At 49.7% G+C, this 18326-nt stretch overlaps 1 protein-coding gene across 1 annotated transcript; it reads right to left on the reverse strand.

Moving 5' to 3' along the window:
* Window positions 1-6516: 6516 nt before the first annotated feature.
* SOD3 (superoxide dismutase 3) lies at window positions 6517-11536 on the reverse strand. Its single transcript, XM_037155528.2, has 2 exons — window positions 11427-11536; window positions 6517-7871 (listed from the first exon to the last, which is right to left on the reverse strand). Exon 2 carries the CDS (start codon window positions 7841-7843, stop codon window positions 7145-7147), a length of 699 nt encoding a protein of 232 aa, XP_037011423.2. The 5' UTR covers window positions 7844-7871; window positions 11427-11536; the 3' UTR covers window positions 6517-7144.
* Window positions 11537-18326: the final 6790 nt, after the last annotated feature.

The following is an 18326-nucleotide window of genomic DNA, read 5'->3' on the forward strand; positions in this document are numbered from 1 at the left end:
CTACAAGTGTGGGGAAGGAGGGAGTGGTCACCGCTACCTGGTTCTTTTCTTGGGGATAAAATTGGCTTTTCTTGGCCGCATCTGGCATTGCAGAAAATTGAAGGCTCATCAAATGGTAGAATTTTCTTTGAGCTGAACTCAGTTTGTTTTCTCAGAAAGACTGGATACCAGATCCCAAAGCTCAAAAGACCTCTGAGAACCAGAATCGCTCCTTTGAGAGACTCCCCTGCAGGGGAAAAAAAGAGGCTCCTGAGGTGGGAAGGGTTGGAAATTCTTCCCAAAAGTTGGATGTTTACCCCAGGATTTGTGATCACATGGGTGGCCATCCCTCCCTGACGCCTGCCCGCCCCATTTCCATCTCTGGGCAGGAGCCACTCTGCTAGCAGAGTAGGAGCCTGGTAGGAATCTGTGCTGCCTCTCCCTGAGGGGGAAAAGAACAGACAAGAAGGTCCAGTCCATTGCCACATGCACAGCAGGGAGGACTGCCAGCTGCTTTTTTTCCACTCACCAGAGGTCATCCCTGCTGGTAGCATGGGGCCATGACCGAGCCAGGGTACTGCTGCCCCTGAGAAGCTGGACACCCCACCTGCCCCTGCCTGCTAGGCCCCAGTGCCCCACTCACCGCCCCCCCCCGTGCTCCCCCTCCCGAGGCCTGCCCCCTCCACTTCCCCTCCAGGGTGGTTGCTTCTGCAGCTGTGGAGCATGCACAGCCGAGCAGCCACAGAAGTCATTTTGCTGCTGCACTAGGCCTTGGCCGTCTGCAAATGTTCAGCACTACTGCATAGGACACCAGAGTCACCAGAGGGAAACGCAGCCAGGTTTGATACAATAATAATAAAAGAAGTTTCTTCCCGCAGAAGCTCTGGTTTTGACACACAGTCAGGTGCACATCTTTAGGGCCCAACATTACCTTCTGAAAAGCAAGGCCTATAATAAACTAAAACACATTCCACCATGGGCAGGAAAACTCCCACGAGCACCAGAGAGCTTGGGGTTCAGGCCAGGGAGGTCATAGAGTGATAACCTAAACTCTGGGTGTGCCATCAGCCTAGGAAGGTTTCATGTTATGACATGGCATTGGAGCCAATGAATTGATCCTGTTGTATGTGTAACCTTGACCTTGCACTATACACACAAGTGACACTGTCCCACCTCTGCTATCCCAACCCAACATGGTTCTGTGTTCCATTAGACATTAAAGAGAATTTCAGAAATTACTTGTGGTTGCCTTTTGTCTTTTTAAGAGTCATGGTGAAAGTGTGCAGCATTCTCTCTCCTAGTTTACCAGATGGCCCTGCAGTACTCTCAGCTGTAATTCACTTTAAGAAACTTAATAGGAAAATGAATTATATTGCATAAAAAGAACTTTAGAAGTAGGGCATTCCAGGTCTGGTTCATTGAAGAAAGTCATCAAGGATCTGGGTTCTCGTCTTTCTGCTCGGCCTGCCAGTGTCAGCTGCTTCCTCAAGCTCACAAGATAGCTGCAACAGCTCCAGTCATCACCTGTTCTCACCTCTATGTTCAAAGGCAGAAGAAAGTTTCTCCTCCTGTGTGTGTATGTTTAAGAGCAAAAAACTCAGTTCTCGTCATGTGTCATAGGTAACAATTGTTGCATACCTATCTATGTCTAAACTAATTCCTGGCAAGGGAGATGAAATTATGTCTTGGGTTTAGGTTCATTGAGATCAGTCTGAACTGGGGGCAGGGCCTGTGCCTGAGCATGCAGACTCTAAGAGGGTATAAACACCAAAACAAAAATCAGGCCTTGAGAAATAATGGAAGAGTTGGGAATAAATTTGAGTTAAACCACCAACAGCATTGTCCCCGAACCCCAACACGTCTGTGTTTGTTTTATTTGTTTCTCCTTAAAAAGCCAGCATATGATGTTACTGATGAGGGTGGAGTGGGGGGGATGGGTGGTGGTTTGTCAAGAAAAATGCCGTCTCATCTCCTCTCTTCCCTGGCCGCTTTGTCATCTGTCCTATTTTGCAGCTGGAAGGTTCCCACCTTTGTTTACCTCTTCAAGTGTATCTGTCCTTCCATTATTTTTCCAGCTCGGTTGCCAGCAGAATGCAGAATAGTCTGGATAAATGAAACAGAGCTGACAGTTCTCTTAATGAAAGCTTGTTTGCACACACTGCGTTTCTTGTGATCTCCCTGTACCTGAAAGCCTTCAGGTGAGGTTTTCTACATACGAGTGTTTGTCGTTCTTTTAATTAAGGCCTGTGGAAATGGATTGGCTTTCGTAAACCAGGCATTTCTCACCCCTAACTCCTTCCCTTGCCAGGCCTCCTCTGCCCCCCGCCCCCCTTTCTTCCTCGCCTTGCATATCTATTCCTGAAGCCTCTCTGGCTGGGAAGCTCCTAATGGCATTCAGCTCCATCCCTGCTGGAGCTTCCTCCCAGTTGGCAATCTTAAATAAGCTAAATTCGTTTTCCCATCATCATTCCTCCCAAACATACACCACCATCACAGTGTGAAGTTCTATAAAAGGGCTCTGGGACCAGTCAGTCAGTCATTCATGTGTTGGAGAGCATCTTCGGACACGCTTTTCCGGCTGGAGTCGTGGCACCCCTGTTCACCATGGGTCATAAAGGGATCAAGCTCCTCTTTAAGGAATTCCAAAGGCCAGCTACTTGCCCCCTGTGGTTATCTTGACTGTCTCTTTAAAAGCACAGCATGCATGGCTCCTCTTGGTTTTCTGCTCCTGTGAAAAAATGGCACTTTCTCCAGGCTCCATCACTTTCTTGCAGCCCTGTGGATGGCTTGGAACCCTACTTGTCTTTGAAAGAGTTCACTATTTGAGCACCTTCTCCCCCCCTGCCTAGCCTGCTTTCATTCGGGAAGCCTCCATTTGAAATAATCTTCCTCCTTAATAATATTGGGGGCACCTTAGGATGTCAAAAAGGCAAATGAGTCCCCTTCACTCACTCCTTTAATATATTCCTTTTTTTCCAGATGTCTTTCTGAACAGAGAAAAATGTGAAGATCAGAGGGATGCAATAGAGAGCTCGGGAGTGGATCTAAGTAGAAATGAGAAGCAGGAAAGATCGGAAGGGCCCGTCCCGATATTATGATTGCTTCACAGAAACAAAGCACGCTGCTGCAGTGCGGAAGCGATCCGAGGTGATAGGTATTGACGTGCCGCCTTCCATTTCACATCGCTCTTGACTAAATGAGAGTTTTTTGAATGCACAGTGAATGTTTGCATAATACTGACAAGTTTGACTTTCTGGAACCTACGCGAGCCCAGGAATACACATATTTTGGGCTCTTAGCCAAGACCAGAGATAGCCTATTAAGTGTGAAACAACTGGCCTTTTTGCAAAAGGCTAAACAGCTGCTATTTTGCTAATTTAAAGAAAGAAGTAACTTCTGTTCATTGGCAGACCTTGTTTGATTGGATTCTATGATCATGTATCATGACTATATCATTTTTGTTACCTGAAATAAAAATGTGTGCCCTGACTGGTATAGCTCAGTTGGCCGGGCATCCTCTCACAAGGCAAAAAGTCACTGGTTCGATTCCCAGTCAGGGCACATGCCTGGCTTGCTGGGTCGTCTGCAGTCAGGCCGTGTGCAAGAGGCAACTTATCAATGTTTCTCTCCCTCCCTTCCCCCCCTCTCTAAGAAGAAATAAATAAAATCTTTTATAAATAAATAAAGTAAAAGTGTAATTTTCCTGATATACGTGATTAATTAACTTTATTATCTGGGTCATTCTCTCTACCCTCCCTGCAGGCCGAGCACAGGCTGAGCATTTCTTCGAGGATATTGTATCATCTTATCAGTCACAATCTGTCACCTACGATTATTAGCTCATATGCTCATCACGAAAATTATGGAGAATGTAAAGATTTTATGCATTCAGTCAAAAATGTCAGACCCAAAATCAGTTGATTTCCTGCCATCTTTCAAGTTGACCAAAGCACTCACTGATTTGCTCTATTTTCTTACGTTTTTAGTATTTCTGTGTATACATATGCACTGAAAAGCCCAACTCAGAGAAAACTGCAGTGCAATTCTGAGAAAAAGCTTGTCCTAAACATCTAAAGATAGCCTTTCTAATTACTGTCTGCATTGTGTTTAAACCGTGCGCACTTGAGCATTATTCTCCTTTACCAGCTGTGTCTAGGTAGAGTCATTGCATCAAACGCTTCTAATTTTACAAAAAGAAATCAAAACAAGTGTGTGTTTGAGTCTTGGTGACAAATGCAAACCCCATGAGTCAAACAGGCCAACTGACTAGCAAGCTGGCTGGGAAGTCACACCAGGAACAGTGAAGTGATGGACAGGGTAGATCTGTAAGGGGAGGAGGGTAAGAGTAGCCCCCAAGGCCAAGTGGGGTCCACGATCTTTCCCTTGTCTTAGGTTCCAGCCCCCCCTCCATTAGCTGCGATCACGGAGTTTCTTTCCGCCAGCCTCTTAATGGAGGCAGAGATCCTTACACACCTCAGAGGTGGCAACCTTTCCTGTGCTTGAATTTTTCTAGTTCAAAGTACTCAGCGCCTTACAAGGTGATCCAATCCATTAGTAATAGCTATTTTTCTGACCTTAGCCAGTGTTCTTAATGAGGCACGCATTAGATCTTTAGGTCTTCGTGTTATTCCACACATCTTTCGTGAATACCCCTTGATTTAATCCTCACAGCAATCCAGTGGAATGGTCTCATCTGACCGAGGAGAAACCCCAGGCCCAGGGCAGGGAGGTGACTGCTCAGCTTGTAAGTGCAGAAGAGCCGGGGCTCCCAGTGGCCCTTCTCGCTGAGCCCGAGCTGCCCAGCGCCACACTGCGAGCATTCCTTTGCCCTGACGGTGCGCTCTGACCTGGCCTCCTGTGATTTCCTCTCTACTTCTTGGCTCTGGAGCCCCGCGGAATAGTCAACCTATTCCCTTCCTGTGAATGGACAGAATAGAAAGGAGTAGGTCTGCTAGGGTCTCTCTTTAGTGTGGGGAGCTAAGGGTAGTGAAGAGAGAAACAAAGAACAGAAGGTGCTATGGTCTGGATGTGCTCCCCAAAATAAATGTGTTGAAACACTCCCCCCCCCCCCACAAAGATGATAGTAGTAGGTAGGAGGTAAGGCCTTTGGGAGATCCCAAAATCATGAGTTGGGGTGGGGGGCCGGGGGTGGGGAGGAACGCTAATCTCATTAGTGCCTAAGAAGCTCCAGAGAGATCCCTTGCCTCTGTCACCCAGTGAGGATGCAGCGAGAAAGCACTGGCTATGAACCCCAGAGATGCCTCTAACCTGACCATGCTGGGGCCATGATCTTGGACTTCCAGCCTCCAGAATTGTGAGGACTTTCTGTTGTTTTTAAGCTACCCAGTCTGAGAGGTATTTTGTGATAGCAGCCCAAACAGACAAATACAGAGGGCAAGTAAGTGATGGAAAGCACCAGCTTCCTCCTGAAAAATGAATACAAACCCCCCAGGATGATAATGAATTAACCTGTACTCTGGGGCTCAGAGTCGAAGACGGCATGTTCCGCACTTTACTCCTCTCCGTCATGTGTCCCTATGCAATCGCTGCCTCATTTTCAGAAGTTTTCTTTGTGGGGATAGCTAAACACGCCTCTGAGATCAGGATATTTAAAGACTCAGTTTGCTCATTCCTTTTCTGTGCTGACCTGGACAGTTCAAGTTAATATTTCAAACCGGTGAGAACCAGTTGGTGGAGCAAAGTCACCGGACAATAATAGCCTTTCTCTCCCCTTGTCACTTGGTTTCAAGGAAAGAATTTTCAATAACAAGTTAGTCTTAGTAAGAGGTAAAAATAACCACTGGGGATGGGTTTCTGGCTATGGTTCAGTATGACTCACTCTCTTAAGAGTCTGGGAGACATGGAAGCTGCCTCCAAGTAACCAGGGTGGAAAAGACCCAGCTAGAGAGTGGGTGTACCCCAGGAGGTCGAAGAGTTATTATGAGGACTTTGATTCAGTAAATGAAGGTGGATACGCAAGACTGATCTAGTCTATATGTAGATTATAATTTTCAAAAAGAGGCCGCAACTCCAGCAGGCCCTGAATTAGAATGAGCCTGCCTTTGGACCCCACCGTTTCCAGGAGCCTGGGTGTCCAGAACAACATTGTCCTGGCTGTGGAAGGGCTGACAGCTTCCTTTGCCAACACCCGCCTCCCTGAAACTTGCCCAGCGACATTGCTTCATGGGCCCCGTCTTGACCGTCTGGGAAATGGACTTCATACTGCACTTGGGGGTCGATGTGAGATGCTCAGGGCCCGGGCCAGTGGCTCTAGTGTCAGAATGGCCAGAAGCTTATTGCAGATAGATTGCCTTCTGTCTGGTTGGGTCCACAGCTCAGGACGTAGCCCAGGAAGCTGAACTGTTTTTCCCTCTGTTCCCAGAAGAATGGGTGACTAAATATTGTTGCCAGCAGAATTGGAAAGAGGATGACAATAAGTCCTACAGGGACTTTTGGAAATATTTTTGCTATTTCCAAATAGTAACTGAGCCTGGGAGAGAGGCCTCAAACAAACAAAAAAAGTAACCAAGGCCCTGGTGCAATACAGAGCTGCTGTTTTTAATGTGCAACGTGAAGATTGGCAAACAGCCCCAAAGGGTATCTATCTGCTCTCCGCAGGGTGGCAGGGTGCCAAGAGCAGCTGAAGACGGCATGTGCTGGCAGGGCCACATGGTGGTGGTGGGTGGGGAGGCCCGGATCCTGGGCAACCTCAGGCAGGGTCTCAGAGAGCATAGGAGGAATGTAAGGGGTGGGGGTTGGGTGAGTCCTTAGGGCAGAGAGGTGTCTCAGGGCTCATGGGGTGAGGGTCGGGGTGTCAAGGTAGAAAGGAGCCTCAAGAGTCTAGGAGATCTTCAAGGAAGGTGGGGTATGTGTTCGATGGAGGGGTGTACCTCTGGGGGTTCTCAGAGCTGGGGGAGGGGGTTGGGCTGCCCTCTGGATGCAGGCAGGTGGTTCAGCATACCTGGTTGGAGAACTCAGGGGGACTTCTGGGGACACCTCAGCCATGGTGGTAGTGGGACCGCAGGGTAGAGGGTGTCTCTGGGAGCAGAGGGAGAAAATCAAGGTGGGGGCAGGGTCTTGGGGCACACGGAGGGGATCTCGGGGCTCCAGAAGGGGTGTCAGGGCGTAGAGGGGCTCTGGGGCGCGCGGGAGCTCTCCACCGCGATCAGGCTGTCTTGCACTCACTGTCCCGCCGCCGCTTCCTGCGCTCCTGCGCCAGGAGCGACCAGGGCCCAGGCCCGCACAGACCCACCACGCAGCAGGCCAGCCGGCGGCCCGCGTTGCCGTTCTCCAGGCTGGCCGGGTTGCCGCCGCGGCCCAGATCGTCCTCGCCCTCGTGCACCACCACCGCTCGGCCCACGATCGAGTGCGGGCCGCTGAGCGAGGCGACGAGGCCGGAGCGGTACTTCCAGAGGCTGCCGTCCCGCACGGCGAAGTTGCCAAAGTCGCCCGGATGCTGAGGGTGCTGCACACCCAGCGGGTTGTAGTGCGGCCCGGTGGACCCACAGCCCTGGCTCAGGTCCCCGAACTGGTGCACGTGGATGGCGCGTTTGGTGCCATTGGGCTCGGGCGGGAAGCCCTCCAGACTGAAGAAGGCCTCGAGCTGGGCGCGGGGCGCAGGCTGCCGGAAGAGCACCAAGCCTGTGACCTGCGGCTGCTCCGCGCCCAGTGAGGCCGATGGCCGCACCCGGCAGATGGCGTGGAGTGCGGGGTCCTGGCCACCGTCCGGCGCCCGCCCCCCTGTCACCTCCTGCCAGATCTCCGTCACTTTGGCGTGCATGTCGCGGATCTGCTCCTCCGTGCTCAAACTGGCGTCCGAGGCACAGGCCACCAGGAACCAGGAGGCACACAGCAGCGCCAGCATGGCTGGAGTCCGGCACCTGCGGGCCCCGCTGGGGTGGGGGCGGGGCGAGGCTTAGTCAGCAGAGACAGAAATCTCAGGGACCCCAAGTCCTTGGATCTAATCCATCCTCACCAAAGGGGACCTTGCCCACACCTTCTTTCAGCTCGTATTTCTCCAGGGCTTCCTGAGCCCCAGGAACCGTGTCAACTGCTGTGCTCTTCAAGACAATTGACAGAAAAATCTCAAGAAACTCACAGGGCTTTTTATGAGCCACAAATCTGATCATGGTCCTCTCAAGTCCTCTCTTCAGGAGTGGGGAGTCTCAGGTCAAAGGCGGGGTGTCTCGGGGCACATGAGGGGGAATGAGTGGCCCTTCTGGACCCCCCCACCCCCCCTCCCCTGCCACTCCCTAAGCACCCCTCCTTACAGGCATGGGTAAGACTTGCTGCCCTGCCTTCCTGATTGTCGCAGTGCTGTGCCCTCTCTCTGAAGTGCCCTATGCCCCTTCTCTACCGTGCTCAGTAGATGTGAATGCAGAAACTCTGTTTATTCATCAGTATCCCCAGCACCTGGGCCCACACCTGGCCGTGGGAAACATTTAATATGTGATTGTTGAGTGAGGAGTTCACTGAGGGACAGACGTCGTATCATTCCAACTTCACTCTGTGATTAAAGATGGAGCCTTGTGCTAGGGATGGATGGAGGAAGTAGTGTCCATCTCCCTGGGGAACTCCAGGAAGGCTTCCCAGAGGGGGTGACTCTTGGGCTAGATCCTACAAGTAGGAGCTTTTGAACCAAGCTCAGTTGGAAGCCCATTTCCGGCAGAGGGCACAACAGGACATAGTCACAGGCTGTGGAAGGACACTGTTTGTTTTGGGGGATGGGTAGAAATTCAGTGTGGCTGGAACCTGGCCTGTGCCCCCAGGGAGGAGTCGAAGCTCAAGAGCGAACTTTGAGCCTGGGATTGAGGGGCTGGGTTTGCTGTGCTGAATGTGGATATTAGCTGGGAGGCTTGTGCCAGTGGAAGTTTTAAGCAGAAAAGGGGATGATGAGATAGCTTTTTTAGTTCATGAAGTGTGGCAGGAAGAAGGACATGGGCTAGACTTCAGGGATCCAGAGGATTGGGGGGAGGGCTGGGGACAGCCCGGGCAGAGATGGGGACACAGAGGGGGAGAAGCAGAGACAGACAGTCAGGGGGCAATGACTTGGGAGACTGTGGCTGGAACCCAAGCCAGCAACGAGGAAGGCTTTTTCCAGGGTGGAAGCGGCAGAGGCAGAGCGGGGCAGGGGCTGGGGAGACACTGTGGGCAGCCTTGGGTGGCAGGGGGTGGGGGAGAGAGAGGAAGCAGTGGAGGATGGCTGAGTTCCCAGGGGAGAACGGGTGTCTGGATGGTGGTCCAAGGCCCCGAGAGGAAGGAGACAGGGCAGATGCTGGTGAGGGCCCAGTTGGGACGTTCCACAAACAGCTGGCACTGACTTGTGGCACTTGGAAGTGAAGGTGTAGCTGGGAAGGTTTCTCAATATTGGCTGTGCATTTTTAAGTTTCTGACTCGTAAAAATCAGAGGTCCAGGCTCTACCTTAAGAGATTCCATGGGCCAGAATTGTGTCTTTTATTTATTTATTCATTTTTAAACTCCATCAAAGATTCTGGGACCCAGCCAGGATTTTAGAGTCAGACACAGATTCAAATCCTAATCCCAACATAAAGTAACGGTGACATCACCAGGGAAGGTTTGACTGACCCTCTCTTAGCTGCTTGTGAAATAAGGGCAGTCATACCAACGAGAGTCATGGTGCAGATTAAACGAGAGGGCATATGCTGAGTGATTGTCACATCTTTAAATCTGCCCACAGGGATCAATGCTGCCTCCAAAAAACTGATGTGAGGGTCAGCTGCACTTTCAAAGACCTTCTCCAAACCCAAAGCAAGTGCCATTCTGAAAGCCAGTACCCACGTTGAAGTATTTATACTTTCCATCACCACCATTACAGAAAGGTGAGCTAGTAGGTGATTGAAAGAGTGGATTCTGAAACTCACTGCCTTGGTCTGAGACCTCTCTGCCACCGACCCTCTGAGGGTTGCTGTTACTGTTATTTTTATTGCAGAGGAGCAGAGAAAGATGCTGGGCTGCAAAGCCACGCCAGGCTGCACCTCCTCTCCGAGCCTCGGTTTTCTTAATCTGCAAACGGGGGTAATGACTCCTCCCTTAGAGGTTTGCCGTGGAGCTTAGAAGAAACGATTACAATCGCTGACATTTATCGAACACACGTGCCAGGCAGTTAAAAGCAGTTGGCACCTGTTCCTTTGTGTGAACCTCACGAGAACTCTGTGCGGTGTTGTTGTTACCCCCACTCTGAAGTGTGGGGAAACTGAGGCACAGAGGTGCGTGTTTTGCTCAAGGTTCCACAGTGAGTGACAGTTGAGGACAAGACTGGAAAGTGTGTGGTTTTCTCCAAGCCCCTGGCATAGCGGCCACACTCAGCAGCTGTCATCAAAGAGTCTTTCCTCAGAGCCTGGCACCTTCTCGGTAAATGGCAGCTCTTTTCTTAGACATCAAAGACAAAGTGCTGATAGAGATTTCAAGCCCATCCCCTGGAAGATGATATTGAAGCCATGGGAAAAGGAGTGGCAGGTAGGGGCAAAAGGTCAGAATGACAAGGGAACCACCTCTGGCCTGGCCTGTGTGGCTTACTACATGGAAGCCCAGGAAGCAGGGACCATCCCCTCCAGAGCTTAGCCCCAAGCTTTCCAGCGTAGGGGACCAGCTCTGCCTTCTGCAGCTGTCCTGCCCCGGGGGAGGGCTGTGCTCATTGGAAAGTTCTTCCTTAAAAATGTAGAGCAGAACCAGACTGCTCTCTTTCAGGAACATTTGGGTAATAATTAACATGTCATGGAGATATTTTTCTCCTAACAAAAAGGAAAGTCTCCCTGAACCTCAGGAAGCCCTGACTCCTTGTTTCCTGAGCCATCGAGTCTTGCCCAGTGAGGCTGGTTTGCATCAGGCTCGGCCTTTTGGCGCAGTTTCCCCCTTAGTTTGAACTGTGGGCCACCAAGTGGTTTTTTCAGGCCCTGCTCTGTGCCTGGTCTGTAGGGGAAGACAAGATTATCAGAGAAACGGGACCAAAAGGCCACCAAGCCTGGGCCTCCCTGCTGGGTCTGGTCTGGGAAGATGGCAGCCTGGTCCATTCTAATCCCTCAGCTCACTTGTAGAAGGAGCGAGCTAGAAGCCTGAGCCACCAAGCCCACCCCTCTCTTCCCCCATCAGCAGGTGGCTTTTTCTCAGTAGCTCCTGATCCCCAGAGCCATGCAACATGCAGAAAGGGCAGCCTTGCTCCCTCCAGATTTTTCTTTTTCTAACACTGAAGTCCTCTCGGTCTGGCCTGGGCAAATCCAAAGCAGAACAGCTTCCTCCCCCAGTTGCCTTCCTCACCCCTCTCCCTGAGTCCTCACCCATCCCTCAGAGCAGCCAGCTTCTCTGTTTCTTTCTCAAGAAGATGATCAAATATACTCTTCCAAGACCAGGCCCAACATCCCACCCCAGTTTCAAACTCTTACTAAGCAAACTCTGAGAAGAACAAAATGAACCTCAACTTGGTACCCACCTTTCCAGCTCTTCCAAGTGTGGGGCTGGGGGCAGCACCCAGCAGTAGTCGGTGGCAGGAATGCAGACCGACTCCTGCGGCTGGGCTGTTTGTGGGTGTGCCGGAAAGCCAGCCCAGGGGAGTGGTCACCCCGAAGGAAGAAGGTCATTGGGCCAGTCAGGGAGGGAAAGCAGGCCAGGCTGGCCCTTGATGAATTGCCTCACCTCCTTCTCCCCCATTCCCTCCTCCCTCAGCCTCTCCCCAGCCCCAGGCTCCCCAGCCAAGTATTCCTCATCGTGACTTCACCGGTTTGTGCAGACGTAGCCAGTGACCTTCAGCACGCAGCAGCAGGGGAATAAAAATGAGGCAGAAAATAGCCTCTTTGGAGAGGTGTACAATAGCTTCTTTCTTGAGAGGCCCTTCGCTGTCACCCGACTTCCTCGGCCATTGACTTATTTTTGCTGGACGAGTCTGCGTTGGAAATGGGCACCTGACAGATGTGCATGATGTTTTCTCAGAAGTGCGCCTCGTCACCTGGGAGACGGGAGAGGCTGCTGTGGTGGGCCAGGTTGCAGCGTGCCAGCTGTGTCTCCTCTTCCTGATGTGCCCCTGAATTAGCTAGGCCCTGTGCCTCGCTTTTCCCATCTGTAAAATGGGGATATAACGCCACCTGGTACTGTCGTCATCAGAGTTGCTGTCACTCTGTTAGGGAAGTTGTGAAGGAGCACTGTACCCTCCTACACAAAGTGTGCAGTCTGGGAAAGTCCTGGGCCCATGCCATTCCCAGGGCCTCTTTTCCTTTGCTTCTGGGATCCTTTCTCAATCACAGAGCTCCTTCCAGAAACAGAAGCTTTGTTCCCATGTGGGGAAAGGCAGTTTTTCTGGCTGCCTCTGTGTCCCCAGCCTTTCCTTCACAAACATGTAGTGGGCGCTCACTCCATGCCAGCTACTGCGCTGTGCCCCGGTGCCCCAGGCTGCAGGAGTCCCTCCCCTCCGGGGGCTCACCTCCGGGGGCTCACCTCCGGGGAGGGAGTGGCAGGGTCAACAGGCCCATCCACTACAGAGAGAGGATGCAGCTGCGGAAGGACAGGCCCTTGGAGGCCCAAACATTGGTCCTAACCACAGAATTCCAGACTTCTGGGCCCCACTCCAGGCTGAGTATGTCAATGGCCAGGAAGAGCATTCTGCAATCATCTTTATAAAAAGCTAGTCATTCTAGTGAGCAGCCAAGTTTGGGAACCATTGCGTGACAAGAAGAACTCAAACAAAAGGTCTTTGGCCGGGAGTAGCCATTCCAGAAGTTGAAATGCAAACTTCTGGGAACTCAGCGACTCCGGCCCCTCCGCCCTCCATCCACCCTCAGGCTCGCTGGACACTCAGGCCTCACCTGCTCAGTGCTCGCTGCCCTGCATTCTGCTGCTGGGCGTCGTTGTCTTGACTGCCAGCTTTTCAGAGTTCCAGGTTCCTCCTCCTACTCCCCCACCCCCACGGCATTCTGGTTTTTCATGGTGAATTGTCTTTCATCAGTTTGGGGTGGGGGGTAAATCTGTATGTTTGTTCAGTTCTTGAAACAGTAATTATACAGGGTGGGGCAAAAGTAGGTCTACAGGTCAGTATTTCAGTGTGTCCAGTGCAAGGCAGTCACTGATATTAGAGAGACAACTGCACTGCTGTCTCTAGCTTTTCTTTTGTCTCCCCTTTAGGCTGGGAGGTAGGGAAGAGTAATGACTAGCAATCAGAGGGTCTTGAGTTTAAACCTTGACTTTGCTATTTTCTACCTCTGCAATTTCAGACCCATGACTTACACTCTCTGAACCTTATTTCCAGTGGTTTCTTCCGGAAACCGCCAGGGGAGGGGAAGCAGAACCAGGGAAGTGCCTCTGCTTACCTTTGCTAATCGTTAGCAAGCATTAAATAACATACTCTAAGGAAAAGTGTCTTGTAAAGTGTTCTGTTGCAAGTCCAGAAACCCAACCCAAACAATTAAAATTAGATTGTATTGACCCTCATAATGAAGAGTTAGAGCTTCAGGCATGGTGAGATCCAGGGGCTCCAATACTGCTATTGGGTCCAGATTTCACCTTACTTTTATTCTCCTTTCCTCCACATTGTCCCTATCCTCTGAGAGTTTCTTCCTTGATGGGGCAAGGTGACTGCAATAACTCCGGTCTTTCTCATCCAGTTTCAAGTCCAGGGGGAGAGCGAGGATTCCTCTCTTCCAACAGTTCCAGCCAAAATGTCAGTGCATCTCACTGGCCCTAAACAGATTATCCTGGAGCCAAGGCAGTGCTGTGGTTAGCCATGAGCCGGCCTCTGGAGCAAGGGGCGGAGCCAATGTCCCCTGCATTGACTGAACGTACCGTAGTCTCCAGAAGGGAAATTGGGGCGCTATAGCCAAAGGAAAGGGAATTGAATGTTGCAGGGCGGGGGTGAACTTTCCTAGGAGACCAGTTCTAGATTCCACATGGAGATCTTTCATGGACCTTAAAAGAAGTTAGATTAAATGAAGAAAGCACCACTTGATACAGGTCATGAACTTATACGGGGGAACAAAAATAAATTTACAGTCACGAGTATGCAAAACACAGAGTTTATTCTTGTATTATTATTTACTAATTGTATTATTTTTATACAAACAACTGTAAAACCTCCCTTTGCCTCACCCTGTACGCAGGAGAGATCTCTGCAAGAAGACTTTGTACTACTTTTACACAGAAGTACCAGTTGTAAATAGCTTCCTTTTCACGGTGTTCTGAAAACCAATAGACTTCAATTCCACTGGGAAATAAGTGGTTACCCGGAGGAGAAAACTTTAAAAGCAACGATCAGGATTTCCGTCTGCCTCTCTTAAAAGCTGGGTTGTGCGTGATGACAGTTTACCCATCCAGCGGTTTCGGACGTGCCTGAGAAAGTGTGCCTTGCCCGCCCAAGTTTCTTCCAGAAACTGATGGGGGAGGGGAAGCAGAACCAGGTAAGTGCATCATTCAATCTTGGATCCTGTCATTTTGTGCAAAACACACTTGGGTAATATGGGGACAAAGAAACCCCTATTGGCAAGGTGGGTAGGAAGAAAAGAAGCATCGTTTGTATTAATAAGAATAAAGTAAATAACATCTAACATCTGTTAAGTGACTCTGGGTGCCAAGCACTGCAAGCAATATATGTGCACCTTTTTATTCAATTTAATGGCTCTGCTCCTCAATGAAAAGATAGGTTGCATTCTGTGTCCATGTCATGTTCTGCCAAGTGTCCTTGTCACTGCAAACATGTCACCCCTTCCAGTCCAGTGCTGGGACAAGGTATTTGACTCAGTAGGTTAAGAAAAGCAGTCAGAACCAGGACCTCCTCAACTGGGTACACTTGGCTGCCCATGTAGGGACAATGACCGACAATCAGACATGAAAGCAATAGCTTTCCTGCCCAGAAGGTAGTGTGTGTGAAGTATTCTCTCAGGAAAACACAAGTGAAATCCCTCTACTCTGTGTTTGCATGGACTCTGAGCCTGCCTGCAGGTCCCGTACCTGTGAGAGGGCTCCCGTCATCCCTGCTCCAACACATGAAAACCAGAGACTGCTCTGGCCAGTGTGGCTCAGAGGTTGGAGTGTCATCCAGTGAACCGAAAAGTTGCAGGCTCAATTCCTGGTCAGGGCACCTGCCTAGGTTGCAGGTTCAGTCCCCAGTCAGGCTGAGTACAAGAGGCAACCGATTGATGTTTTTCTCTCATGTTGATGTTTCTCTCTCTCTCTCTCTCTCTCCCTTCTTTCCCCTCCCTCTAAAATAAGTAAGCATGTCCTCAGGTGAGAATAAAAAATAATAATAAAAACAAGTTACTGTACAAGTAACTTCAAAGAATATCCAAGGTAGTACTGATTTCCTTAAAATAAATGCAAGTGCATTCCACTTGGAAAGAGAAGCCTTTTTAAGCTTACTTTCTAGTCATATTTATTAAAAAATATTTGTTGAGCCCACAGCCATGCCTCCCCATGTTCTTGCTGCCTCCCAGTATAGAGGCTGGAAAGCCAGATGCCTACTTTCCCAGCATCCCATTCAGCGGATGGTGGTCATGTGACCTAGTCATGGCCAATGAGACATAACCTGAAGTAACTTTCTTTTACTTTCATTATAAAAGGAAACAAAGTGGTTGGTGCCACCCCCTTGCCCCTTTCTTTTGCCTTGAACATGGATTGAAAGGTTAGCAAAGTGAAACCTTTCAATCAGTTGAAGTGAAAGGTTTCACTTCAAAAGTGAAACCTTGAGAGCATCAGTTGACAACACTGAGAACAAAAGGCCCGCATGCATGTGATGGAGGAGGGGAAAGATGCAAAGATCCCAGGTCCTCAAAGACATCAATGAAAAAATACCAAACAAACTGAAAACTAAAGGGGAAAAGAGTGCCTTGTTGATCACCTTAACCAGCAGCAGCACAACTCATAACCTTGAACTGGTTTCATAGCTATGTTAAACAGCTGTGGCCATACATTGAGCCAGGAGGATGGGAGTGGCTTCAATCCAGGATATAACTGGGAAGCAGCTGCCCTTGGTTACAGAGCCTGCATAAGAGACTGGAGATGATTGGTTCCACACTGCATGGCCACACCTGCCCAGACTTACTATGGCAGCCCAGTAAGCTTGGAAAAATACGGGAATGCTGACAACTGTGGCCAGTTGTGGGAGGAATTGGAAATGGTGCAGCAGAGGAAGACTGACACTGGGATTTAAACCCAGGCGTGGCAGCCATCTGGCATCTTTTGGGGACCATGCAGCTTAGGCCGAGAAGAACCATGGACTCCTATTTCTTTTTCTGAGATACGGTACCCAGACTGGGCAGAGTGGGGAGGAAGGACTGTGCATTTGTGGGTATTCTAAAGGACTTTGGGATCGCAATGAAGACATTAAGTTATTACTCTTAAGTTTGTATAACTCTTTAAATAAATAATCCCTTTCCCTTTTACCAATCTTTGGCACTGAGAGACGTTTTTCCCTGGCAGTGGGCAAGGAGAACCTAGTGTAGGGGTGGGGGACCCCTGGAGCACCAGGGTGGGTCCATTCGGTAATAGTATATCATCCGCTGCTGCTACTCCTCCCCTGCTCCGGGTCTGTTCTGTAACACCTTCCCGTTCCCCGCTGACCTATCAAACACACACCCTGTAACCTCGCCTTAATGCAGGTGTACTCTCCCCACTCGGCCCGCCCGGCCCAGTCCCTTTCCTGCCCAGGCCCAGAGTGACCAAACTAACAACACACATGGCCACCACAACCCCAGGGAGTGTGCGAGAAATGCACGAACATCACAGCATGGAGAGAACAGAATCAAGAGATGGAGGTGATGGAACCTTCTCTACTCCTGGGTTTAGGGGAAACTGTTGCTGGGAGGAACTGCAGAGGAAAGAGAGGTCTTTCTGGGTCGGCCACCCTCTTAGAAAATGAGTTAGGAAGTCTAAAGGCTGCCAGGACTCAAAGGTTTCCGACTCAAGGCCCGGGGAAGGCCATGGTCAGGAAAGCAGCCATGTGTATCTCTCAGAAGATGAATCCATATAGTTCTGGCCACTCTGAAGTGACGTCCACAGTGGAATGGGTCACAACTCCCGACACAGCCTCCAAAACACCAGTAACCCGCCAAGGCCACCCAAAGAGCAAAGGCACAGGACAGTGGCATCTGGAAGAGTGGGAGGTTCTGTGGCATGGCCCTAGTAGCGTGCCGTGAATTTCATTTCACAGAACATTGTAGTGATCGTATGTAGTGATCGTATAAAGCAATCGGGCTCCTCACGTGCTCTGGGCCCAGCTGTGCAGGACGCCCTCTCGGCCTTCCGTAGGGAACCCGGGAGTAGGGCCGGGGTCTCAGGACATCCGCCTCATAGTGGGGTGCGATAGGAGCTGCTGACACCCTGGCCCACCCCGCTGGGGATGGACGCACGGAGCTTTTGAAGTCTCTCTCCCACCTTCTCTCCATCTCGGCACAAGAAATTTTCACACTGGTCTTTCTCCACACAACTCGTACGTGAGAAACAGGAGTTTCTCTCTTATGGGCCTATTTCCCTCAGAAGCCAGAGCAGAAGAGATGGAATCTAACCGTTGGCTCAAATGTTTGATTTTACCTACAGAGACATTTTAATAATCAGAGCATTGCTCTGATTGCATAATATTGACAAGAATAAAGTTAAAATTTCATTTGTGAGCACACATTCATTATATAAAACTAATATAGACTTGAAATTATTTTTAAAATGCATTTACAAGACGAGAATAGACACGTGTAAAAAAAATGCCTATGCACAGGCTGAAACCATTGTTTCTCTCTCTTTAAGTCCCAGCCCTCCAAGTTCAATAGTCTCACACAGAACTTGAATATTTACTGCGACAGACATTGAAGCTCAAACACCTGTGGAGGCCAAACAGGTCACATAGTGAATAAAGTGGGTCAGTCATAGGTCATTCCCTTTTTGTCTATAAACAAACAGCCTTTTAACAATTTTTTCCCCACAGAACTTCATTTATTAAACTTTATCTCAAGGAAACTTAAAAATTTTTAAGTAGTAATTCCAGGTAGACCCTGGACCTACTTAGACATAAACGTGATGAACAAAATTTTAATTTTTAAAATTTTTCCTAAAAGAAGGGTTTTGCTGTGTGTGTGTGTGTGTTTGGTTAGATCGTTATAGATACAATCTGTCGCCAAGAAACACAATTTTTGACCTGATAAGGAAATCATGGTAACCTGACACATGGCCAATGTTCTAAGACTAGAATTAAAGGCATTCTTTTGAATTTTGCCCTTTAATAATTTTCAGAGGAAAACCATGAAGTGGGCTTCTGGCTCTCAAAGCTCAATAAAAAATAGCAAGTTTGCAGACCTTGGGTAATGTATGTGAAATGCAGCAGGTCAAAGGGGTGAATTTTTCTTGATGGGGTTCTCACTGC

Source organism: Artibeus jamaicensis, unplaced genomic scaffold, assembly GCF_021234435.1.
Source record: "Artibeus jamaicensis isolate MK-2021 breed Jamaican fruit bat unplaced genomic scaffold, CSHL_Jam_final contig_76, whole genome shotgun sequence".
Lineage (NCBI taxonomy): Eukaryota > Metazoa > Chordata > Mammalia > Chiroptera > Phyllostomidae > Artibeus > Artibeus jamaicensis.